The sequence below is a fragment of the Marmota flaviventris genome, chromosome 1 (genome assembly GCF_047511675.1).
Source record: "Marmota flaviventris isolate mMarFla1 chromosome 1, mMarFla1.hap1, whole genome shotgun sequence".
Taxonomy (NCBI): domain Eukaryota; kingdom Metazoa; phylum Chordata; class Mammalia; order Rodentia; family Sciuridae; genus Marmota; species Marmota flaviventris.
In genome coordinates, this window is record NC_092498.1 from 89,551,144 (window position 1) to 89,573,221 (window position 22,078).

Below are 22,078 nucleotides of genomic sequence, written 5' to 3' on the forward strand. Positions count from 1 at the left end.
AGAGGAAGAGGTGGGGCTGGAGCTGCGCCCCTCCCTGCAGAGGACATGGAGTCTCCCCCAGGACTAGGGCTGAGTGGGGAAGAGTGTGCTGCAATCTTGGTGAATATTCAGGGGATGTGTCCCTGTGGCTGGCTCCTGCCTATGCAAACAGTCACCTGGGAAAGGAAAGCAGACAGTCTGGTGGCAGTAGCAGGGAACAGTTGGGGAGGGAAGCAGGACAGTTCAAGAAGGCTGGCCGGAGAGAGCCCCTGCTGAGCTCCAACCATGGACAGCTGGATGTGGGGTGCCTGCATCCTCTGCCTGCTGAGCCCATTAGGAGTCGTGAGTAGCCAACCCAGACCCTCCTGCCTCTTTCATGGGTTCCAGATCTGGGAGCCATGGGGCATTTGGGGGCCCAGCTGGAGATCCCTTTGTCCTTCTGCAAGGCAGGAGTTCTTCCCTGTGGCTTGGAGAACTTCTGATTTGCTGGCTCCCTCCCCCCTGTCCCTTCCCGGGCATTCTGCTCTGGCTACTAACAGTCCTTCCTAGGGTCAAGCCTAGCTCACCTCCCTGTTGCTTCTCTTAGGGTCTGGCTGGGCCTTCTTGGGGTCACAGAGACTGGCCGCCCTGGAACTGGGGCTACAAGATCAGGCCCTCCCCTTCATCACCCCAAATCTGCTCTTTCTCTAAGCCAGGCGGGCCGGCTGCTTCCACACATTGATGTGGATGGTCCCTGTGATGGTCCCAGACCTTCCCCACCCCCATGACTTCTTCAGCCATATTCCACTTTGGTGGCCTCCTTTGCAGAGGGTATGGCCAGGGACCTAGTGGGGCCTGGGCAGTTAATGCCCACCAGCCGTTCCTGTCCTGATATTTAGAGGACTCTTCCTGTCATGATGCCCAAACTGGAGAAGCTTCTGGCAACCAACCATTGCTCCATGGCCTCGGAGACTGGAGCACGGGATAACAGGACAGAGAGCCAGCCCCGAAGTGCTACAAGTTCCCAGCTGCTCTTCCGAGTCACTGAGAGTGACAGCAAGGACTAGGAGGAGAGTCATGTAGTCCTGAGTGGGGCCTCACATGACTGAGGGCTTCTCCTCCCTTACCTTGTCAGGGGGCTGTCACTTTCCCTAGCACCTCCCTAGGGCATCTGGTCTTAGGCAGACCAGGCTTTTTCATAAATCCTGGAACCATGAAATTAGCTGTGTGACCTGGAGAAAGACCCTGCTCCTCTTCCTGAGGCCCCCTTATCTCTTTTGTAAAAGAAAATTCCATCTGTTAATCAGGGCTTTGCACTGAGTGGGATGTGATTTGTCGAGGGCTGAGCATGGGGTTGCAACATGGGTCCCTTCTACTACTGGCTCCTCCTGGGGTGGGGGACATCCCCTTCCTCCCAACTGCGTGTGCCCAACTATGAAAGGTTTCTTTTTAGGAAGGTACCTTAGACCAGTAGGGGGTCATTCAGCAGCTGGAATGTGCATCAGTATCAGGACTAGAACTAAATCATTGTCTCCCAGAGTGGGCTCCAGTCCCCAGGGCCCCAAGGTGAATAGCAGTCATTGATGGGGAGGCCAGGTGTCCAGGGTGACGGATTGTCCCTTTAAGTGGGTAGGGATCAGTATGGTGTAAGTGGGGTGATTCAGCAGGAGCATTTGGGTAAATCTCAGAATAGACCATCTTTTCAGCCCCATCTCTTCATCCCTCCCTGAAATCTCCACCTGGCAGCTGGTCCTCCCTTGGGCTTCCCTGAATTTGTTCCTTCTCTTAGGAAGTATGGGGCTTTGGGTGGAAGGCTGTTCACCTTGGGCTCTGGTTCCTACACAGACCATAAGAAGATGTCCTAGGAAGGGACAGGGGTTGCAGACAGTGGAGTAGGAAGGACAGAGATTGACACTTTCAAAGCACTGCAAGGTGACAGGATGCCTGTGTAAGAAAATCACTCTTATGTATTTGGGGCTCTGACCTGTTGGTAGTTCAGTTTTCATTTCCCTCCAGTCTGGGGATGGAGAGTGTTAGGAATTCCTGCCTTTGACTCCCAGCTCCCTAGAGAGCTAGGGAGTCTCAGAGCCACCACAGATTTCTGCACATGCATGGCTCCATCCTGCTTGGTCTCCTATTGGTTGATGAGGCTCAAATTCAGAAATACTGCTAGATTTCCAGAAAAACAACTTGTTTTCCAGATTCCTGAGAGCATTCCCTATGGTCACTGGGCAGCACCAGATTCTGGGAATCATCTAGATTCGGGGAGGCTCCTAAAACTGAAATCCTTCATGTGTCTAAGCCACATGGGAAGGCAATTATCTTTCCGTCCATAAACTCACCCACACACCCACCCTGATATAGCACCTCATTCATCCACCATGCATCCAACCATCTGTCTCTTTATCTGTTTGTCTGTCTTCATCATTCAGCACAGCCATTATCCACCCATCCATCCATCCATGCATTACATTCATCTGCTTCTTCACTTTAGCTATGTACCTGTCCATGTGCTGATTTGTTCATCTATACACTCTCTATTTTGTGTGTGTGTGTGTGTGTGTGTGTGTGTGTGTGTGTGTGTTGCTGGGGATAAGAACCCAGGGCCTCGTACATTCAAGGCAAGCACTCTACCAACTAAGTTATATCCCCGGCCCCATCTGTACAATCTCTGACCTTCTATTTCTATGCATTTACTTATGTATCCCTGCCACAGTATTCCTGAAAGCAGAGCCTGAGACAAAGCTCAAAGTCAAACATGGTTTTCAGTGGACTAAGATGGAGGTATTTGGTGGATCTGCATTTCTGGAAACTGCAGGGGAGAGTCCCTTCCCTTGCCTTTTCCTTGGCTTGTGGCCCCTTCCTTCATCTTCAGAGCCAGCAGTGTGCAGCCGTGTAGTTTCTTTTTTTATTTTTATTTTTTGGTGCTGGGTGATGAACCCAGGGCCTTATGCACGCAAGGCAAGCACTCTACCAGCTGAGCTATATCCCCAGCCCCAGGGTAGCTTCTTTACATCTCAATCTGACCCCCATCACAACTCTGCTGACTCTGACCTCCTGCATCTCTCCTGTAAGGACTCTAGTGACCACACAGGCTCACTCCAATGATCAAGAATTTATCTCCTTGTCTCAAGATCCTCCACCCAATCACATCTGCAAATTCCTTTCGCAATGTAAAACCGCACCCTCGTGGGCTCTAGGGATTGGGATGTGAATATCCCTGGGGGCTACTGTTCTGCCTCCCAAGGTAGCTGATGCAGACTTGCTTCAAAGGAGCAGGAGGGCAGAGTGGGGGCAGGCTGAAGGGGACGGGGGAGTGGGGAGGGGAGAGGGGGGAGGGGTAGGGGGAAGGGGGAGGGGGGAGGGGGAGGGGAGGGGATGGGGGAGGGGATGGAGAGGGGTTAACACAGGGAGGGAAGAAAGGCTATTATAGGGAGTGACTTGCTCACTGCTGTATCTCCAGAAGCATTTTGTTGAATGTGCCTCAGAACTTACTTCCATGGGACGGAAAGGAGAAGCATCTGTCTAGACCTCTGTCCCTCCATCCCACCTTCCCTTCCTTTCATAGGTCTGAACATCCATCCAATACACGTGGAAGTCCTGTGATGCAGGCCCGTGTTTAGGATGGAGCCCAGAACTGAATCAGGCTTCATTTCTATCTTCAGGTCATTTGAGCCAGGACTCAGAGGAGCACAGGTGGCTCAGCTCATCCTGTTAACTCTTTCCTGCAGGTTCTGGGCCACGTGCACCCAGAATGTGGCTTCATCGCCCAACTGAGAGAAGACGAGAGGGCCTGTCTAGAGGCAGCAGAGGGGACGCCCAACACCTCCCTGAGTACGGGGCCTGGGGGGAGAGGTGCTATCCCCAGGTCCCTTACCTCCTCCAGCCTGGCTGCTCAGCGTGCCGGGCCAGCCGTCTACCCTGTGTCTCCCGTCTCCCTGTCTAGGCTGCCCTAGGACCTGGGACGGGCTGCTGTGCTGGCCGGTGGCAGGCTCTGGCGAGTGGGTCACCCTCCCCTGCCCTGCTTTCTTCTCTCACTTCAGCTCAGAGCCCGGTGAGGACCCTGGGTGGGGTGGTGGAGGGAGGTGAGGTGATTTCATCTGAGGGGGTGGTGACCCATCTCTGGCTTCGGGTCCAGGCAGACCTGGATCACAATGCCACCCTTCCTGCTTCTGGCATGACCCTGGGCAAGTCCCTCCACCCTGGTCCCCTACTTGCTGAACAAGAACAAGACACTAACCTCACAGGGGGAGGGAGGACCAGAGGGTGGAGTATGGAAGTACTGGACTTGAGGCCTGGCATCAAGCAAATGTTCTCCAGCCGTTAGCGGGAGAATAGCAAGTCTGTCTCCCTGGAGATGCTACCCGCTGTCTAGGACAGAGGGGGGATGGCACCTGCTGTTCTGCCTCACTCCCTCTCTGGAGGGGACAGTCCCTCCAGGATTCTTTCCTACTCCACTTAAGATGTTGAGGGCCTAACTCACCACTCTCTGCCCCTCAAGGGACCACAGAGGGAAGACCCCAGGCTGTGTAGCAGGCAGGCTGGACCCAGAACCCAGGCCTCTCAGGGACCTCACCCTCTCTCTGTCCCCAAGCGCAGCCTGTGCAAATGCTACCAGGGGCATCAGATGCTCCAGAGCTCCTCCCACCCCTCCTGGGGGGAGGGGGAGTGCTGTAAGCAGAGCCTCTTGCTTCCCTCCCAGGGGCTGTGAATCGGGACTGCACCATCACCGGCTGGTCAGATCCCTTCCCACCGTACCCCGTGGCCTGCCCAGTGCCCTTGGAGCTGCTGGATGAAGAGGTAAGAGGCTCCTAGCCTCTTGGAGGAAGGGTGGTTATGGACATCTGTATGGGTGACAGACTGCACAACTGGGCGTCTGCCATTCTCATTGCCATCAGCTGGAACATTAATTACAGCAGTCGCCCAGCAGCAGGCAGTGAAGAGTCGGGCAGAAGAAAGTCGCTTGCTAATTTGCTCAAGGGTGACACATGGGCCACTTTGCTTGGAGGGAGTGGGGCATGGGGAGGCAGATGGGCTGGCTCCCATCTTCTTGGCCAGCCCTTCTCTGCCTGGCCCTTCAGAGAAACGGAAGCTCCTAGAAGCACCGGGCCAGAGACTCCCCTCCGTGGTCCTCCGTCTGTGGGACAGTGTCTGTAGGGTGTGGGTGAGTGGGAGGGGACTCGGCCCGGACGTGATGGCAGAGACCCCCAATTCCAGACAACACATCCCACACTGTGCATAGAGCAAGGCGCTTTGTCCACACTCAGACCCTGTTTCTCCCCGCCCTCAGCTCGGAAAGTTAAAGCAGGCGTGTGACCATGTTTCCAATGAAAGAACTGCATCAGAGAGGGGCAGGGGCTGCCTGAGTTGCACAGGAGAGCTCAGTGGGGGATCAGTGACGGGGCTTCTGCTCCTTCTCTTGCCTGCATCCTCCATCTCACGGCCTGGGAGGGACTCTGATTGATCTGAACACCCAGGCACGGAAAGAGCTTGTCCCTGCCTGCCCATGGCTATGCCTTGCTGCCCTGGCTGTCCCCTTTGTATGGGGACATTGTGTTCCCAAGCTGGTGAGCACACTGGTTGTCAATAAATTGCCAATTTCCTCATGGGCTTTTGTCATGCCCCACGGATGGCTCTCTGCTGCTGCCTCTCTGTGCCCCTAAAGCAGCCATGGGTGCTAAGCACCTCCAACCCTCACCTCCAACATCAGTAGGGCAGGGGAGGGCAGGCTGCAGGCAAAGCCTCCAAGCACCGAGGAGCTTCCTGCGGTGCCCAGGGCCCTCTGCCCCAGATGGGGAGGGCTGGGGTGGAATCACTCATCACCGAGCCTCCCCTTCACCAAAGGCTGAGACTTTTGTCTCTCCCCTTCCCAGAAATCTTACTTCTCTACAGTGAAGATCATCTACACCACGGGCCACAGCATCTCTGTTATCGCCCTCTGCCTGGCCATTGCCATCCTGGTTGCTCTCAGGTTTGCCATCCTCACCACCTTCAAGAACCTTCAATGGCTCCCTGTTGCCCAGAGGACCAAGTCGGATTCTTTGCCTGGCAGTCAGGAGGTGCCCAGATCTAGGCATCATGTCTGTTTCTGACCTTCCCTGCCCCTTCCCCACCACGTGGACCATGTCTTCACACACCAGAACCCCCTCCTCCAGCCTTGGCTTCTGTGGAACTCATGATAGCAACACCTTCTTTCTTCTCGGTGCGCTTACATCTGCCCCAAGTTCAAAGCCCTGCTTCCATCTGCTTCCGAGGACTCTCTTTGCCTCCTGTGTTCAGTCCTTCTTGATTTCTTGTTCCAACCCTCTGAGGCTTTTTTTCTGTTTTAATGACTCTCCGGTGTTCAAAGTCTGAGTCCCACATGGGCCTGCGCTGCCCTCTGCTCTGGGGCTGAGTCTCTGGTCACCAGGACATGCCCACAGGCAGTTTGCTGCCATCTCTGCCCCTGCTACCCCGACTGGAGCTCTCTGAAGGCAGTGATTTCCTCTGTTCCTGCACCTCTGCTGCGCCCAGGGCCATGGTTGGTCACCTGACCTGCAGGGCTACAACTCCAGGTCACCCGCTCCACTTGACTTGCTTGGATTCAGTGCATCTCCCCCCAGCCCAGCCCAGCCAGGCCCCTGTTGTAGGAAGCCCAGACAGGTGCCCTCGCCCACCTGACCTCCCGTTCCTCATCTCTCTCTGTCCTTCCAGGAAGCTCCACTGTCCCCGGAATTACATCCACACCCAGCTGTTTGCCACCTTTATCCTCAAGGCGGGAGCAGTGTTCCTGAAGGATGCCACCCTCTTCCACAGTGATGACACCGACTACTGCAGCTTCTCCACGGTAAAGCCGGGGGCAGGGGCAGCCTAGAGAGCACTGTGCCTGCCCTGTGGCTGATGGCAGAGCAGGAAAGGACCCCTCCCCTTCCTGCCCCCAGCTCAGGCCCCCTCCCCAAGCCCTCCCGGGACCACCGTGCCCATCCACGCCCCGGCTCATCCTCCCACCCCACTCTGAGTCCACACTCCTTTCCATGGTCCACCCGCCGTAGTTCTTGCTCTGCCCAGCCTTTCCTTTCTCTCCATCTCATTTCCCTACCTCCTCTGTCCGTTTGTGGCTGGGCAGAGCTGGGTCCCTTCCTCCAGAAGCACACACAGAGGGGACAGAATGCACACACAGAGCTGGGGACTGCCAGGCAGAGAAAGCTGAGAGCTGGCAGAGAATGAGAGAGGGCTTCAGGGAGGAGGTGGCTTTGGAGCTGGGGCAGCAGCGACAGGGAGATGGGGAGGAAGAAGTGTGGACAGGCTCTCAAAGATAGGAGAGCTGGGACATGGCCACGAGGCCAGAAGTCCTAAAGGGCGGTGGAGGAGCGGGGAGAGAGGCTACCCCTCTGCCCTGGGGCTGAGTCTCTGGTCACCGTCACCGGGACACTCCCACAGGCTATAGAGGCTACAGAGGGAAGCTGGGTGCAGGGCTCGGGCTCAGCATCTGCAGGGTCTAAAAGTATATGGAAATGAACAGATAAGTGAACGAAGAAACCAACAGACAATCTGAATTAATTAATGGAACAATGAATAATTGAAAATAGTGAGCACTTATTATGTGCCGGGTATTGCACTAAGTGCTTTAGATGTATGATCTCCTTTCATCTTCAACACGCCTTGAAGACTGAAGCATCACTTCAATCCCATCTTTGTCCACGAGGGGAAACTGGCAAGGCTGCCCAGCAGCACAGTGGGGGAGCTGGGCCTGAACCACGGCTCCTTGGGCCCCAGCAGTGATGCTGTAGTTCACCGCACGCCCCGCCCCTGACAGGGGTTTAAACTTGAACCCAGCCTCTCTGGATCCCAAATCTGTGTTCTCAGCCACCACGTGATCCCACCACAAGCCCTCTAGGGAAGCGCAAGCAGTCTCATGGCCCAGGCTATGGTTGGGGGTGTCTGGAGGTTCAGGGTCTCTTGGGCAGAGCTGGGTCCCTCCTTCCAGAAGGAGGTAGAGGAGATCTGGGTGCTGGCTGCAATGAGGTCTCAGCTCTAAAGCACCCAGGTCCCCTGTCCCCAGGTCCTGTGCAAGGTCTCTGTGGCCACCTCTCACTTTGCCACGATGACCAACTTCAGCTGGCTGCTGGCTGAAGCCGTCTACCTGAGCTGCCTCTTGGCCTCTGCCTCTCCCAGCTCAAGGACAGCCTTCTGGTGGCTGGTCCTTGCTAGCTGGGGTGAGTACCTGGGGCTATTCTGCACCCTGGGGGAGGAGGAGGGCTGGGAAGTCCCAGGGCACTCACACAGAGGCCCTTCCCCCCGGTGGGGGTGACTGCAGTCCCGAGAGGGGAAGAGATGGGCCACAGTCCTCCACCAGGTGTTGGCGAGCAGGACTGGATCCCTGGACCCCGGGCCCTTGTCAGGTCCAGCCGTTGAGGCCAGCAGTGGTGGTGGGAGGGGAGGGCGGATCTCAGAGCCAAGGATGCAGACCCCCCTCACTCGGGTCTCCTCTGCACCCCACAGGGCTTCCCATGCTCTGCACTGGCACCTGGGTGGGCTGCAAGTTGGCCTTCGAGGACATTGCGTGAGTCTGAGCAGCCTCTCATTACACCCACACCTGGGGACCTGGGGTGTGGAGAGGACTGTCAAGGGAAGCAGCCTTTCTCCTCCAGAGTAGGAAGAGAAGGAAGAGGAGTTCCCAGTGTGGGTGGGGCTGGGAGGTGGGGAGAATGTCTGCAGATAACCCAGAAGGGGCAGTAGCCCTGGCAGAAGGGGCCCAGATTGCCAGGGTGTGGGGCTGAGGGTGTTGGGGGTGTGGGACTGTCAGTGTGTCCTCTGGAAGTATATGGGCTACCAGGATGAATGTTAGAGAAGTCCATTCCTTCAGGTGAAGAGAAAGGCTGAGCCCAGCCCCAAGTTCCAGAACCACTGGGGCTTCTCTTTAGAAGGCCTATGTGTCTGAAAAAGAAGATAAGGTGGGAGGGAGGTGGGGTGAAAGACACCAAGGAGAGGAGCCCAGGAGTAGCCAGAGGAGAGAGGAGCGGGGTGCGTAGGTTCCTGCAGAAAGGGAGCGCCCCCATCAGCCCTGGCCTGCCCTCTCCCTAGGTGCTGGGACCTAGACGACAGCTCCCCCTACTGGTGGATCATCAAAGGGCCCATCATCCTTTCTGTTGGGGTCAGTTCCTGGGAGCAAGGGTCCTTTTGCTTTATTCAATCAGCCTCCTTGGGTCCCCCAAGGGGCTGTACACAGCAAAATGCAACAGGAAACACCTCCAGGCGGGGAATCGGGAACCCTGGGTCCCACCTCCCCCTGTGCAGATTCTCTGGGCGTGGGGTCCCTGCCTCAGGATCAGATTCGTTGGAACAGGGACTCCAACAACACGCATGCTTCTAGCTTGGAGTCTCCAGGAGTCTGGGGTGCTGCTGGCTGCTGATTACGCACTGTGGGGCGAGAGGCAGGGGTGGGGTGTAGGTGAAGCCTGTGCAGGGGAACAACCACTCCGGGCTCCCACTTGTAACACAGGACGGCGAGCTCTATTTGCATGGCGCTGAGGGAACGAGTGAATTTTCCCCAACTTAGCAATTGTGCAAAGTGATGGCATCTGCTTTGAGGCAGAGAAGTCTCAGAAGAGACTGGAGGCAGGTGGCAGGGCCTGCCCCTCCCACCTTTGCTGCCAGGTCTGGAGAGGGAGGGGACGTAAGCCTTTCATGTCCTCTGAAGACCTCACGTGGGAGCCCTAAGTTCCAGACCATGATCTGGGCACATCCTTCACTGGCACATCTCCGTGTCTCAAGGATTTGGGGTTTCCTGTCCCCAAAGGGGCTAGGGTTCCTCCTTAGGCCACCCAGTGATGCCCCTGACTCTTGCCCTCTCTCTTCCTGCACCTCGTTTCCAGGTGAATTTTGGGCTTTTTCTCAATATTATCCGCATCCTGCTGAGGAAACTGGAGCCAGCTCAGGGGAGCCCCCACACCCAGTCTCAATATTGGTACCTTAGGGGGTGGGGTGGGGTGGGAGTGCGTGCCTGCGCACACACAAGCTCATGCACCTTTGTGGCTGTGTGTGTGTGTGTGTGTGTGTTGGGGGACCCGAGGGAGGGCACGGAGGAGATTCCAAGCGGTTCTGTCTCCTTCAGCAAGTGCTCACAATCCCAGCACTCTCCTCTTTCCTGTGTCCTCAGAGACAATAGATCTTGTCCCTGCCCTCCGGGAGACCACAGCATGGGAAAGATGGGGGCCTCCCAACAGCCAGTTACCATGCCCATTAGGCGGAAGAGAGGCAGGATCCATTTCTTCAGGGGCCTAGAGATGGGGATCTTTCTAGACAGCAGGGAGAGGGGAGTCAGGGAAGACGGCCTGGAGGGAGTGGTCTTTGAACTAGATTTTGAAAGATGCATGGACTTTGGAATAAAATGGGACAAGAGACCTTAGCAGAGGGTACAAGAATAAGGAATCCCAGCATGAGTGCGGAAGGATGGGTGTCCCAGGTGGCTGGTGCCCAGGGTGGAGTGGGGACGCTGTGGCAGTGCGAGTGGGGAGAGCCGACGCCGCAGTTTCTGACCCCAGCCTTGGGAACCTCGTGTTTGTCTTCCCTGCAGGCGCCTCTCCAAGTCGACGCTTCTCCTCATCCCGCTGTTCGGAATTCACTACATCATCTTTAACTTCCTGCCCGACGATGCTGGCCTGGGCATCCGCCTCCCCCTCGAGCTGGGACTGGGGTCCTTCCAGGTGAGGGTCTCCACAGGTACTTTCTTCCTCCAAGTACTTGAGCAGGAGGCCTTGGCTAGCTTCCTGATAGGGTGAGGGCCACTACTCTTCATCTATTCAACTACCCCCTGTCCATCTTCCATCCATCCCTTCATCTCCCTGTTCTGTCCATCTGCCCACCCACCCATGCATACATTCATCTCAGCTATTGAACATTTATTATGTTTTCATATCAATAAAGGAACTATTAATATGAATAAAGAAAATCAAGAAAAGCTGGTCAAGGTGTCGCAAACCTTCTATCCCAGTGACTCGGGAGGCTGAAGCAGGAGGATCCTGAGTTTGAGGACAGCCTTGGCAACTTAGAACCTTTCTCAAAACAAAAAATAAAGGGCTGGGAGTGTAGCTCAGTGATAGTGCACCCCTGGGTTCGATCCAGGTCAGAGAAATGGGCTAATAGCACCGTCCGGGCAGGCTTGCTACAGCAATGATACAGAACAGTGTGTCTGGCAAACAGTAAGCGATGAATGCATCTAAATTCCCTTTTGGCAAACACCTGGCCCAAGCTGCAGCCTGGGGGTGATGGGGAGAGGGTAGTAGCAAGACTGTGGAGGCCTTGAGGCCAGGCCAAACTGTTCTTATGGAGTCCTTCCTCTCCGGTCCCACAGGGATTTATTGTTGCCATCCTCTACTGCTTCCTCAACCAAGAGGTATGTGATTCTTCTGGCTCTTCCTTGCTTATTGGGCTCACACTGCCACTGAACCTAAGCTCCCCCACCCACCCCAGCTTAGGCTGACTCCTGTGATCCTTGACTCCCATGATCCTTTGTGGGAGTCTGTGCTGAGCTCCTTGATCAAGCGGAACCTGAATGCTTTCTGTAAATATCGTTCACCCATTCCTCCTCTGAGCGGGGCCAAATTCTACTGCCTGTTCAATAGGAGGGAGAGGAGGTCCTTCAGGGGTCAAGGGAGAGAGGGGGAGGGAGTATGCCAGCTCCAGGGAGAGATGGTCAGAGAGAACAGAGGAGTTGAGAGTCAGAGGCAGACATATGGAGACCTAGGGACACAGAGTCAGATTCAGACAGAGACAGAGAGGAAGATCCAGAGCAGAATGTGGGAAACAGAGAGCACCTAGAGGAGACACACAACTGGACCAACCAGAGATGGAGGCAGACACGAATAGACAGACCCGATGGCCCGGCTGCTGTGCACATAGAGGCACGGGAAAAATGGCAGGCGAGAGTGAGTGACATCCAGAAGACCCTGCGAGTTCCTGCCCTTAGGACAGTTTTGCTCGAGGGAGAGATGGGAGAATTTAGCTCTGAGCAGCTACTCCAGTCCCCTCTGCTGGGTGCGTGGTCGGGGTCGCGGGCTCCCCTTGGTGGCCATGGGTTTGCTTCGCAGCCCTGCTTCTAGTGGAGAGCAGGCTGCAGGTGCCCTGTGCCGCTGCCTACCCGCACCTCTGCAGGCTAATGCTTCTTTCTCCTTGGCTCCCTGGGCTCCCAGTCCAGCCTCTCTGAGTCCCCCGAGCCTTACCTGGAGTCTGGAATGTAGACCCAGGCCTGCAGCGTGAGGGTGTGGCGATTGGTGGGGGCTCAGGGCGTCCTGGGGGTAGCCTCTGCGGAGGCCAGTGGGGTCTGAGAAAGGAGTTCCCACAGGTAGTCCTGGAGGGATCTATCCCAGGAAGCAGCGTTGGGGACCGGACGCCGCTGGTGATGGGGAGCTTACTACCCACCAGCAGTGCTCTCTGTCTTCAGGCAGCTGTGGGGTGACATCCTTCTGTGAGCAAAACTCTGCACCCCCTTTTATCTTTATCGCAGCCGCAGCTAGGCTCTGCCAGGCAGGTCCAGTCCCTCAGCCCCCAACAGTCCCTCGGAGATGTGAAGATACAGGCAGCACCCACCCCCACTGGGGCCCCACCCCTGACTGCATTTCTTTCATTTCTCTCAACTGCAGCCTCACACAGAGCTCTGAGTCCTCTCTCCCTTCAGTCATGTCCTCAGGACAGATTCCTACATTTGAGCTCACAGAATCGAGCCTAGTGCAGGGGTGATTAAAGTCACCCAGGGAGGACAGAGTAGTAATTTGGCAGGGATACTCAAGAAAGCACCCATAGGTGTCTTTAACTGGACCCAGACACAGGCAGTGCTAAAAGGCAAAGAAAGGCAAAAGAAAGGCAAAGGCAGTGGTCAGCAATACTCAGAGGAAGGAGGAAGCAGTATTATCCAGGGGCGGTACTGGGCATTACCTGTGGTCAGCTGTGGCTTCTGCTGCCCTGTGTGTGCTTTTCCTACAGGACCTCTCCCTGCACCCCCAGTCTCATTGGGGTAAGCAGTGGAGTGGCCATGGGACCTTCCTAACATCCTCTCCCTTATCCCTGGAGGTGAGGACTGAGATCTCACGGAAGTGGCATGGCCATGACCCTGAACTGCTACCAGCCCGGAGGACCTGTGGTAACTGGGCGATGCCTTCCCGCTCAGGGGCGAAGGTGCTGACGTCTATGTGCTAGGTGGGCCACATCGTGCCTGGAGTCCATCCCTGAACTGGGGCAGCTACTCACCAGCCTTTGGAGGAGCAAGACCATCCTTCCTGCCTCTTGGCTTTTCTCTAGGTCCTTTTATGTCATTGCTAACTTCCTTGATCTGTGTCTCTTCCCAGTAGGTCCTCTTCCTCAAGTCTGGGGCCACAGCCCAAGGCTCCAAGGAGCCCATAAACTTATACCTGAATAGATACATGCTCCAGTGAACAATGTGCCTCTAAAGGGGAGAGCGTCTCCATCCCCTATTTGAATTTCCGGTGCAGAGTTGCATTTATCATTTCTGAGTTCATGCTGCCTTATCAGCATTTGTCTCTGCAGGGATCCTCATGTTTTATTAATTTTAAAAATGGATTCTCTCTGTTCCCACCCCACTCCCACGCCCCTCCTCCCACAGGCAAAGAAGCCAACATGTGCAATGAGATTCTTTGTTTCTGTGTCTCTTGCAAAACATGGAGTGTTTCTTGTGTTTCTTCTGAGAATTTACATAAATACTATTGGTTATGTGCTTCATCCTGCTTTCGTGTTTCCCCGCTTGGCACTGTGCTTTTGAGAAATCCACCCATGTTGCCATGTGTGTGTCTGGTCCTGTTTGGCCTCATGGTGCCACATGGGGCTGTTGTCACAGGTTACCCACCCCCCTCCCTCTGGGTGGACATGCACCTGATGTTCCCTCTGGACTGGTGTGGGCAAGCCTTTCTCTGGGACTCGTACCCAGGAGTAGATACCTAGGACACCAGTCACGCCTCTTGTTGACATGACATATTGTGTGTCTGCAAATTGGCGCTCCCGCCAGCAGCTCTCCAGGTTACGAAATACCTGCAGCCCCCGACACGTGGCACTTGCAGCTCGTTCGTGTTGGCAACCCATAATGATGCACGGTGGCCCCACATTGCTAGTCCTATGTGCATTTCCCTGATGTCTAACAAATGTGAGCATTTCTCCTTGTGCCCATTAAAAACTTCTTCTGGAAATTGCTGAGTCTCCTTTCCTGACCTTCTCTGGGGTGGAGATTCCTCTACTCTAAGTCCTTTACACCTTCCTGAGTCCCAACCTGCTGCCTGCTGCCCAGTACCTTCTGAGGGCTCCTTTAAAGCAACACATCCATACCATCCACCCCGCTCTCATCCTCCTCCTTGGCAGGAGGAAGGAGAAAGAAACCAGGGTACTGTCCTTGGAGACCTGAGAGTCCAGCCTCCCCCTCCAGCCTCTACCCACCAGGGCTGATTGCTGGACCTTCTTGGGTTCCTCTTGCCTCTGTGATCCCCTTGAGCCCTTTCTGCACGAGATTCTGCTTGCCTTCCATGATATTCCTGGATCATGGGCTGGGCATGGCGGGTTGGGCTGCTGGCACACAGGTGTGTGTGCTAAAGGGCACTGGTGGACACCCCTCTGCTCATAATCATGAGGGTTCCTGTGAAGGAGGAGGTGGCCGTATGAAACCCGAGGTCACATGGCTGCCCGTGATGCCCAGATGCCTAGCGCCTGCTGGTGGGACAGACGTCAAGGTGGCCCAGTCTCAAACCCACCGTGCATTCTGTCCTTTAGTGTCAGATCATAAAAGTGATCCCACTTATCGCAGGTGATCCGGAGGTTGCTTCAGTCAACTTCTCGTCACTGTGACCAAAGACCTGACAAGAGCCATGCTCATGATCTCAGAGGTCCAGTCCCTGGTCAGAAAGCAGAGCATCATGGTGGACGGGCCTAGTGGAGGAAAGCAGCTTGGGACACACCAGCTGGGAAAGAGACAGAGCTCTGCTCACCAGGTGAAGCCAGAATTAAAGACAGGCAGTTCGTGTAGAGAGGTAAGCAGTTGGTCCAATGGAAAGAATGGAGGCCAGTTTGGGTCCCGGAAATTGGAGACTGCCCCTGAGGAATGGAAATGTCAACGTCTTCAGAGCCCTTCCTCCACTCTCACCAGGATAACCTGCCCCTGCTGCAACCTGTGGCTAAGGTAACCTGTCCCAGGGATTGCCCCTCCCGACAGGGCTGCTTCCGGCCTGGATCACTCCATTTGGCCCCTCCCCCTGCCCATCTGTTTCTCACCTGTTGGCCATTCCACCTGGGCCACCTTCTGGGCCTAGTCAGGTATTCAGGAGGGGGAGAGATAAAAGGGAAGAAGGCAGAAGAACTAAGAAAGTCTAGAGTATATAAAAGAGGCAGAACACCCTCACTTCTTGGGGTACCAGTATACCAGCCATGGCCCCTCCTCCCTCCCGGGAGAAGCCTACTTTATACTAACTTTTAAATAAACCCTGCTTCATATGCTTGCCTTGACTGCTTCTCTAATGTTCAAACCTCAACATGTGGGGAAGCAGAACTCATCTCTGATAACTGGAGGTATCACAGGGAAAAAACCCCAAAGTCATGCCCCAGGGATCTACCTCCTCCGGCCACCCCCCTACCTGCCTATAGTTGCCACCCAGTTAATCCATATCAGTGGATTAATCTACTGATTAGATGAAGATTCTCATAACCCAGTCATTTCACCTCTGAACATTCTTTCATTGTCTCATGAGCTCTTGGGGGACATCTCATATCTAAGCCAGAACAGAGGGATAGAAGGGATTAAAAAGAATATAAAAATCAACCATGATGTTATTACCCAATGACGTTCACCACGGATATCTTTATGTTTCCTGAAAGGTGTTTTTTCCTTCATGTTTTAATCAGCTGTTTTTGCTGCTGTGACCAAAAGACCTAACATGAACAATCAGAGGAGGAAAAGTTTACTTGGGGGGTTCAGGGTTTCAGAGGTCTCAGTCTTTAGAAAGGTCAGCTCCATTCCTCAGGCTCCCAGTGAGGCAGAACATCATGAGAGAAGATATGGTGGAGGCAAACAGCTGGGAAGGAGAGAAAGAGGCACCAGTAAGGAGAGAAAGAGAGGGTTAATTCTGCTTTAAAAGGACAAAATATATACCCCAAAGTCAGGGCTCCAGGGACGACCTCCTCTTGCCACACCCCAAGGCATTTAAACACCTAGTTAATCCCTATCAGCAGATTAATGCACTGATTATGTTAAGACTCTCTTAATCATCTTACCTTTAAACTCTCTTGCATTGCCTCACACATGAGCTTTTGGGGGACACCTCACATTTAAACCCCAACACTGCATTTTCGACACATCTTGCCATTATAATACATTTCTAAGTGTGCATCTTGTTTCTATCCTTTAAAATAACATGCATTTCCTACAAATGGTCAGTAAGCACATAAAAGAATGTTCAATAGCATGAGTCATCAAGAAAACCCAGATCAAGATCACAATGGGATATTGTTTCACCCCTGTGAGGAAGGTGAAAATGGGAAAAAAAACAAACAAAACAGTAACAAGTATTGGTCGGATGTGGAGAAACTGGAGCCCTCACACATTGCCGGTGGGGAGGTAAAATGGTCAGCTGCTTTGGCAAAAAGATTGGCAGTTCTTCGAAAAGCCAAACTTTGAGTCACTTAGCAAATGTAGTCCTAGGTAGATATATAAGAGAACTGGAAATGTGTGTCTGCATAAAAACTTTTCTGTGACTATTCATAATGGTCAAGAGGAGGAAACAACCCAATTATCCTCCAACCGATGAACGGATAAATAAGACACGGCATGTCCACACAATGGAAAGCTAATACCATAATAAAAAGGAATGGAGTGTACCATGCGTGAGCCCTGGAGATGTCATGCTGAGTGAAAGAAGTCAATCACAGGGGCCACATATGTATGAGTCCATCTATATGAAGTTCCCAGAACAGGCAAATCCCTATAGAAACATGGTAGATGAGAGGTTCACAGAGACTGCGGAGCGAGAACTGGGGAGTGACTGTCAAGAGTGATGGTGTTTCTTTTTGAAGCAACAAAATATTCTAAAGTTAGTAGAGATGGTTGCAAATTCTGTGAATATACAAAAAAGATCACAGAATCATGCACAGTGAAGGGGTGAATTTTATGGTATATGAATTTTATCTCAATAAAGTTGTGATTTTTTAAAAAAAGTAACTGAGCTGGCTACAGAACAATCAGACATTTTTTTCTGCTACAGACTTGTAAAGTCTATATAATGTTCTTTATTTACCAATTATCATTTAGCAAACTTTCAGTTGGTGAAAATCCTTGCCATTTTTATTAAATACCTGGGAAGATAGATTTCCTTGCCTACAATTTCAGTGTACACCTTCAAAAAGAAAAAAAGAAAAGTTCAGAATAAGCTTTGAGATTTTCAGAACTAATTCCCCTAGACCTAGAATGCTTTAGATAATGCTGTGCATGTGATGAGTCTTATAATACCCAAATTGCCTCCCAGAAAAGTCAGTCTAGTGGATTCTTGCACAAATGGTGTAAGCGTGACAGCTTTTCTGCAATGTTATTTATCATTCAAACCATCTTGGTCTCTCTTGAGTTTTAATTGTTGGTAGAGATGTTCGCGTAGTGGTGTTAGTGGTTGGTGTTAGTTAATGATAGTGGTTAATTAGTGGTTAGTGGCTACTTAAAATTTTGTGTTAGTAGTTAGAGGTTCATGTTAATGAACGTTAGTGGCTAGTTAGTGTTGTTGGCATTGGCAGAAGCTCTCTTTGTGAATTGTGCATCCCTTCCCTAGATATTTCACTATGGCTACAAGTCTACCTTTTGTCCCCTTCTAGTGTCACCTGGAACTTCAATCTCCTGCCACTTCGTTACTCTCTTCCATGATGGGGGTCTGTGAACTGGGGCTTGGTCCACGGATGCAGGGTCCTGGAAGATCCCTTGATTGGCAAACGCTTCCTCTTCCAGGGTTTAGGCTTCCCCATTTCTAGGGGGAGGAGGTTGGTCAAGAGGAACATCTGCGGGATTTTGAGAGAGGACACTGGATGGCAGGTTAGAAGCTGGGTTGGAAGAGCAATGCTCATTGTGGCCACCAGGTGGCAGACGAGCTGCAGCCAAGATCCCTGGCTGGACCCCCGGCAGCCTGGATGAGGTCCTGACACTGGAGATGGACAGAGCCCTCCCAGGGCCTGACCTGTGGCTCAGCCAGCCTAAGGGGCTGGTGGAAGAAGAGGCGCTGCTTTGGCCATCAGGGAAGAGGGAGAAAAAAGACATCCTCCAAGTCCTTCCCAGCCCCAGTCTTGGGGAGTAGGAATCAGGGAAGAAAAATGAAGACTAAGGGGACAGAAGCAGCTTCCTAGGGGCCTCTGGGTCTTTGTGGGAAAGGCATCCTCCTCCAGCCAGCCTGCCCTCAGGTTCTGAAAGGAGAGAATTTCCCAAGGGCAAGGCAGGAAGGAACCCAGCTTCTCTCCGTGGTGCTCCGGGCTCTTCCACACTGTAGGTGGAGGAGGTGAGATGACAGGGAGGGCCGCTGCTCTGGCCCTGCAGAGCCCCGGGGGTTTCAGAAAGATCTGCTGGGTTGAGCCAGAACCTGAAGGGAAGTGAGAACAGGCATGTGGGGTGCAGCGACGTGGGAGCCCATAAGACAGGGCGTGGGCAGGGGGTGGGCAGGAGCAGTCAGGAGGGGTTTCCTGGATGGGGGACTCGGGCTGGTGGGTGGGCCTTCGGACCCCAGAAAGCCAAGCTGCACAGGGGCCCCTCCCACCACCAGCTGGGCAGGAAGCAGGAATGTGTCTGTCCTCAGCGTGGGGAGCCCTGCTGGGAGGAAGGGTCTGGCAGGATGGTGGGCTGCAGAGCCAGGTTTCCTTCTGCCCAGACTCTCACAGTATCCATTCCCGTTAGGGCTCGGGGCCTGCTGGGCCATCCATCCCTTCATTGGCCATTTACCAAGTTCTGGCTCAGGCCTTTCTAGAGTCTGGAAATTCAGGGATGTCACCCCATTCCAGGGGACAAAGGTCTGATTAGGGAGGGTGTGGGGTCAGTTTTATGTGCCAACTTTACCAGGCCAGAGCATGCCCAGATACTTGATTGACATGAGTTCTGGGTGCATCCGTGAGGATCTTCCTAGGAGAGGTCAGTTTGAAAATTGGTAAGCTGGAAAACCAGATGGCCTTCCCTAATGTGGGGGCATCATCCAACCTGTCAAGGGTCTGGATAGAATGAAGAAGAATAGATTGGGGCTTGCCATTCCTGACCATTGGGCTGGAACATCAACCTGCCCTTAGCATTCCTGATTCTCCGGCCTTTGAATGTACCCCTCATGCCTCCGAGGGTCTCCATCTTGCAGACAGCAGTTGACTTCTCAGCCTCCCTCATTCCACGAGCCAGAATCACACAATAAATCTCTTTTTGAGGGCTGGGCATGTAGCTCAGTGGTAGAGCACATTCCTGGCATGAGTGACACCCTGGGTTGCATCCCAGTACCACACAAGTAAAACGAAACAGAAAAACTCCTTTTAGAATAGGTATGCTGTACCCTGCAGCCTGAGCCCCCTCATCCAGGAAGCCCTCCCTGACTGCTCCTGGACATATATTAGAATACATCTGTCCTGTTTTTCTAGAGAATCCCAACTAGCCCAGAGGGCGTCAGTCAGGGCTGTCTGTTTCAGCGTTGGCCACTCTGAAAAAACAGGACATGTTCATGGCCCTTGGTGGCCCCCCAACTCCAGGAAGGCCAGAGCTCAGGTGAGAGGCAGGGTAGCCAGGAACAGCACACACCCCACACCTGGGAGCCACTGTGGCCAGGTCCCCACTGTTGGTCCCAGACACAGCTGCTCACACCAGTCATCCTGGGGACAGAATGCCAGAAACGCCACATGGCTGTCCTAAAAAGCCAAACTCCTCCACAGTCACACTTGCCAAGAGCTCACATCCACCTGGCACCAGCTTCCTCTTACTGTTTTCTTCCAACCCAAGTTTCTACCACCGTCAGGCACAGCCTGGGCCGTGACCCTGCCCAGGGACTGCAGGGGCCTGGGACAACAGGGTTCTCGTCCTGTGGCAAGCTCCTCAAACGTAGGAAGGACATTCAGAATATGCTGGCCAGCCACAAGTGTGGCAGGTGTTTATTTAATATAGGGAACAAACATGCCTCTCAAACAATTGCATCCTAATAGCCATGAGTACACAGAAGGGGGGTCAAATGTGGAGGCATTGAGAACAAATAGCAGGAAGACCAAATCTAGTATGAGAGTGTTTTTAAAAAAAATAAATCCTGGAAGAAGGGATATCTTACCTGAGATTAGAACCATGAGTAGGAGTTGGCCAGCTGAAACCTGGGTAGAGGAAACGGCAGGCGCAAAGGCCCTGTGGTGGGGAGGAACTGAGCATCTGGGGGAACTAACTAATGACTAAAGTAATTAACAGTGGCTGGAGCTCAGGGAGAAAAGGGGAGAGGATCCTGACACCATGGTGGGGTTGGGCAGTACCCAGATCATGCAGAGCCAGGAAATCTGTGCTGAGGAGGTTTTACCTCCACAGCTATTGGAAGTGAGTGATATAATGAGGCTCCTATTTAAAACAAAATGAAACTTCTGGCTGGTATGTGAAGGCTGAATTTCAGGCCGAAGCCTCAACAGAGACGTGGGCTAGGATGATGGGGATTGAAAAGGTAAAGATAGGTTCAAAGACGTCAAAGGGTGCTGAATGAATGTGTGAGCTGAAGAAGTTTCCAGAAGCTTTCTGGAATGAGTGGAGGTGGAATGGAGCAAGTGTTACGGGGCAGAGCAGCCGTCAGCACCCCCAGCGGGACGCCAAGGAGCAGCCTTAGCGCACAGGAAGCCTGGGCTCCTCCCTCCTCCCTGGCTGCTCCTTCTTAGCCTCCTTGGGGGCTCTTGCTCTTCTGTTGGCCTTGGGGACATTGGGATCCCTCCAGGCTCAGGCTGATCTTGTGTATATCCTGCTCCTCACAGGGTGGTCTCTGGAGGCAGAACTAGATTTGTTGGATAAATACTGAGAGTGAAGGATGGGGGGGTGGGGGCCCCAAAGCAGGAGGGCGTCAAGGAGGGAGGAGCACCCTGAACCCAGAGGCAGGGGGCAGTCGCAGATGGGGTGTGGTAGGGGGAGCGGGGCAGAGGGGGCCTGCTGCTGACCCCGCTCGGAGGAGTGCAGAGGCTGGAGATGGTAGTGGCAGAATAAGCCGGGGGACATGCGGGACAATTGTCAGCACCGATGGCCCAGCTCCCCCCCTGCATGTGAGGGCAACTGCTCTCTGGGAAGGGGGACTTGGAGTATTGTAGATGGGACTGGCCCAAAGAACGGGGGCACAGAGATGTCACTGTCTTTGCAAGAGAGCCCTTGTGCATCCGCCATGGTCCTGGGGTCTAAGGTGGAGGAGGCCGATGGCATGGGACCCAGAGCAGGGGTGTTCAGGGCAGGGTGGGTGGGGTGCTGAGGAACAGGCCACAGTCAGGGCCCTGCTAGCGGGGAAGGGTGGTCCCTCGGAGGAGGAGAGAAGGGACTGCAAGGACAGTCAGTGACGGGGTATTGGTCTGGACATTGCTGTCACCCAGGAGGAACTCTGGGCTGAGAGACAAGGAAGACTTGAGCCAGAGTTTCCTGCCCTTCAGAGAAGACTTCAGAGGGTCGGGGATGGCAAACAGCGAGGCTGGGGCAGGGCGGGGTGGCCAGGAGCAGGAACATGGGGGGTCCTAGAAAGGCCAGGCCCTGGTATCAGTCCAGCAATCCGACCAGGGCTTCACCTTGGACTTCTGACGCAGCCAGAGGCCGGGTCCCCGGGTCCTTAGGAACAGCGCTGCCTTGGAGAGAGATGCAGGCTTTGGAAATGACAGGAAATGGCAGACTCTGTTATTACTATTGTTTCTTTGACAGTCGGCCTGGCTCACTCACCAGGGTCCTCGTGCTGTGGACACTGCTTCTCCGGATGGCTCTTGACCCCTCTCTTCTCTGCATCTGTCCCCTTAGGAGGCCCCAGCCTCAGCAGCACAATGATGGGTCAGCACATCAGGCCGCTGCCTCATCTCTGTGATACCAAACATCTGGGTCCCTGGGCTGGCCAGAGGGGCTGGAGCTCCCCACTCGGCGCCGACGGCCAACCACCCTCATCTGCTGGTG

General features: G+C 53.9%; 1 protein-coding gene across 1 annotated transcript; it reads left to right on the forward strand.

Annotated features, from left to right (window-relative positions):
* Positions 1 to 264: 264 nt before the first annotated feature.
* On the forward strand, positions 265 to 13,131 carry Ghrhr (growth hormone releasing hormone receptor). Its single transcript, XM_027939696.2, has 13 exons — positions 265 to 321; positions 3,690 to 3,792; positions 3,905 to 4,012; positions 4,661 to 4,758; positions 5,832 to 5,929; positions 6,652 to 6,784; positions 8,000 to 8,153; positions 8,440 to 8,500; positions 9,022 to 9,091; positions 9,813 to 9,904; positions 10,514 to 10,643; positions 11,291 to 11,332; positions 13,006 to 13,131. Exons 1-13 carry the CDS (start codon positions 265 to 267, stop codon positions 13,129 to 13,131), a joined length of 1,272 nt encoding a protein of 423 aa, XP_027795497.2.
* The last annotated feature ends 8,947 nt before the right edge of the window (positions 13,132 to 22,078 follow it).

Bases quoted from the DNA above. Each gene is read 5' to 3' on its own strand.
- Ghrhr (XM_027939696.2), top strand. From the start codon at position 265: ATGGACAGCTGGATGTGGGGTGCCTGCATCCTCTGCCTGCTGAGCCCA. The intron at 322-3,689 runs GTGAGTAGCCAA...TCTTTCCTGCAG, and splicing joins TGCTGAGCCCATTAGGAGTC to GTTCTGGGCCACGTGCACCC. The intron at 6,785-7,999 runs GTAAAGCCGGGG...CCCTGTCCCCAG, and splicing joins ACTACTGCAGCTTCTCCACG to GTCCTGTGCAAGGTCTCTGT.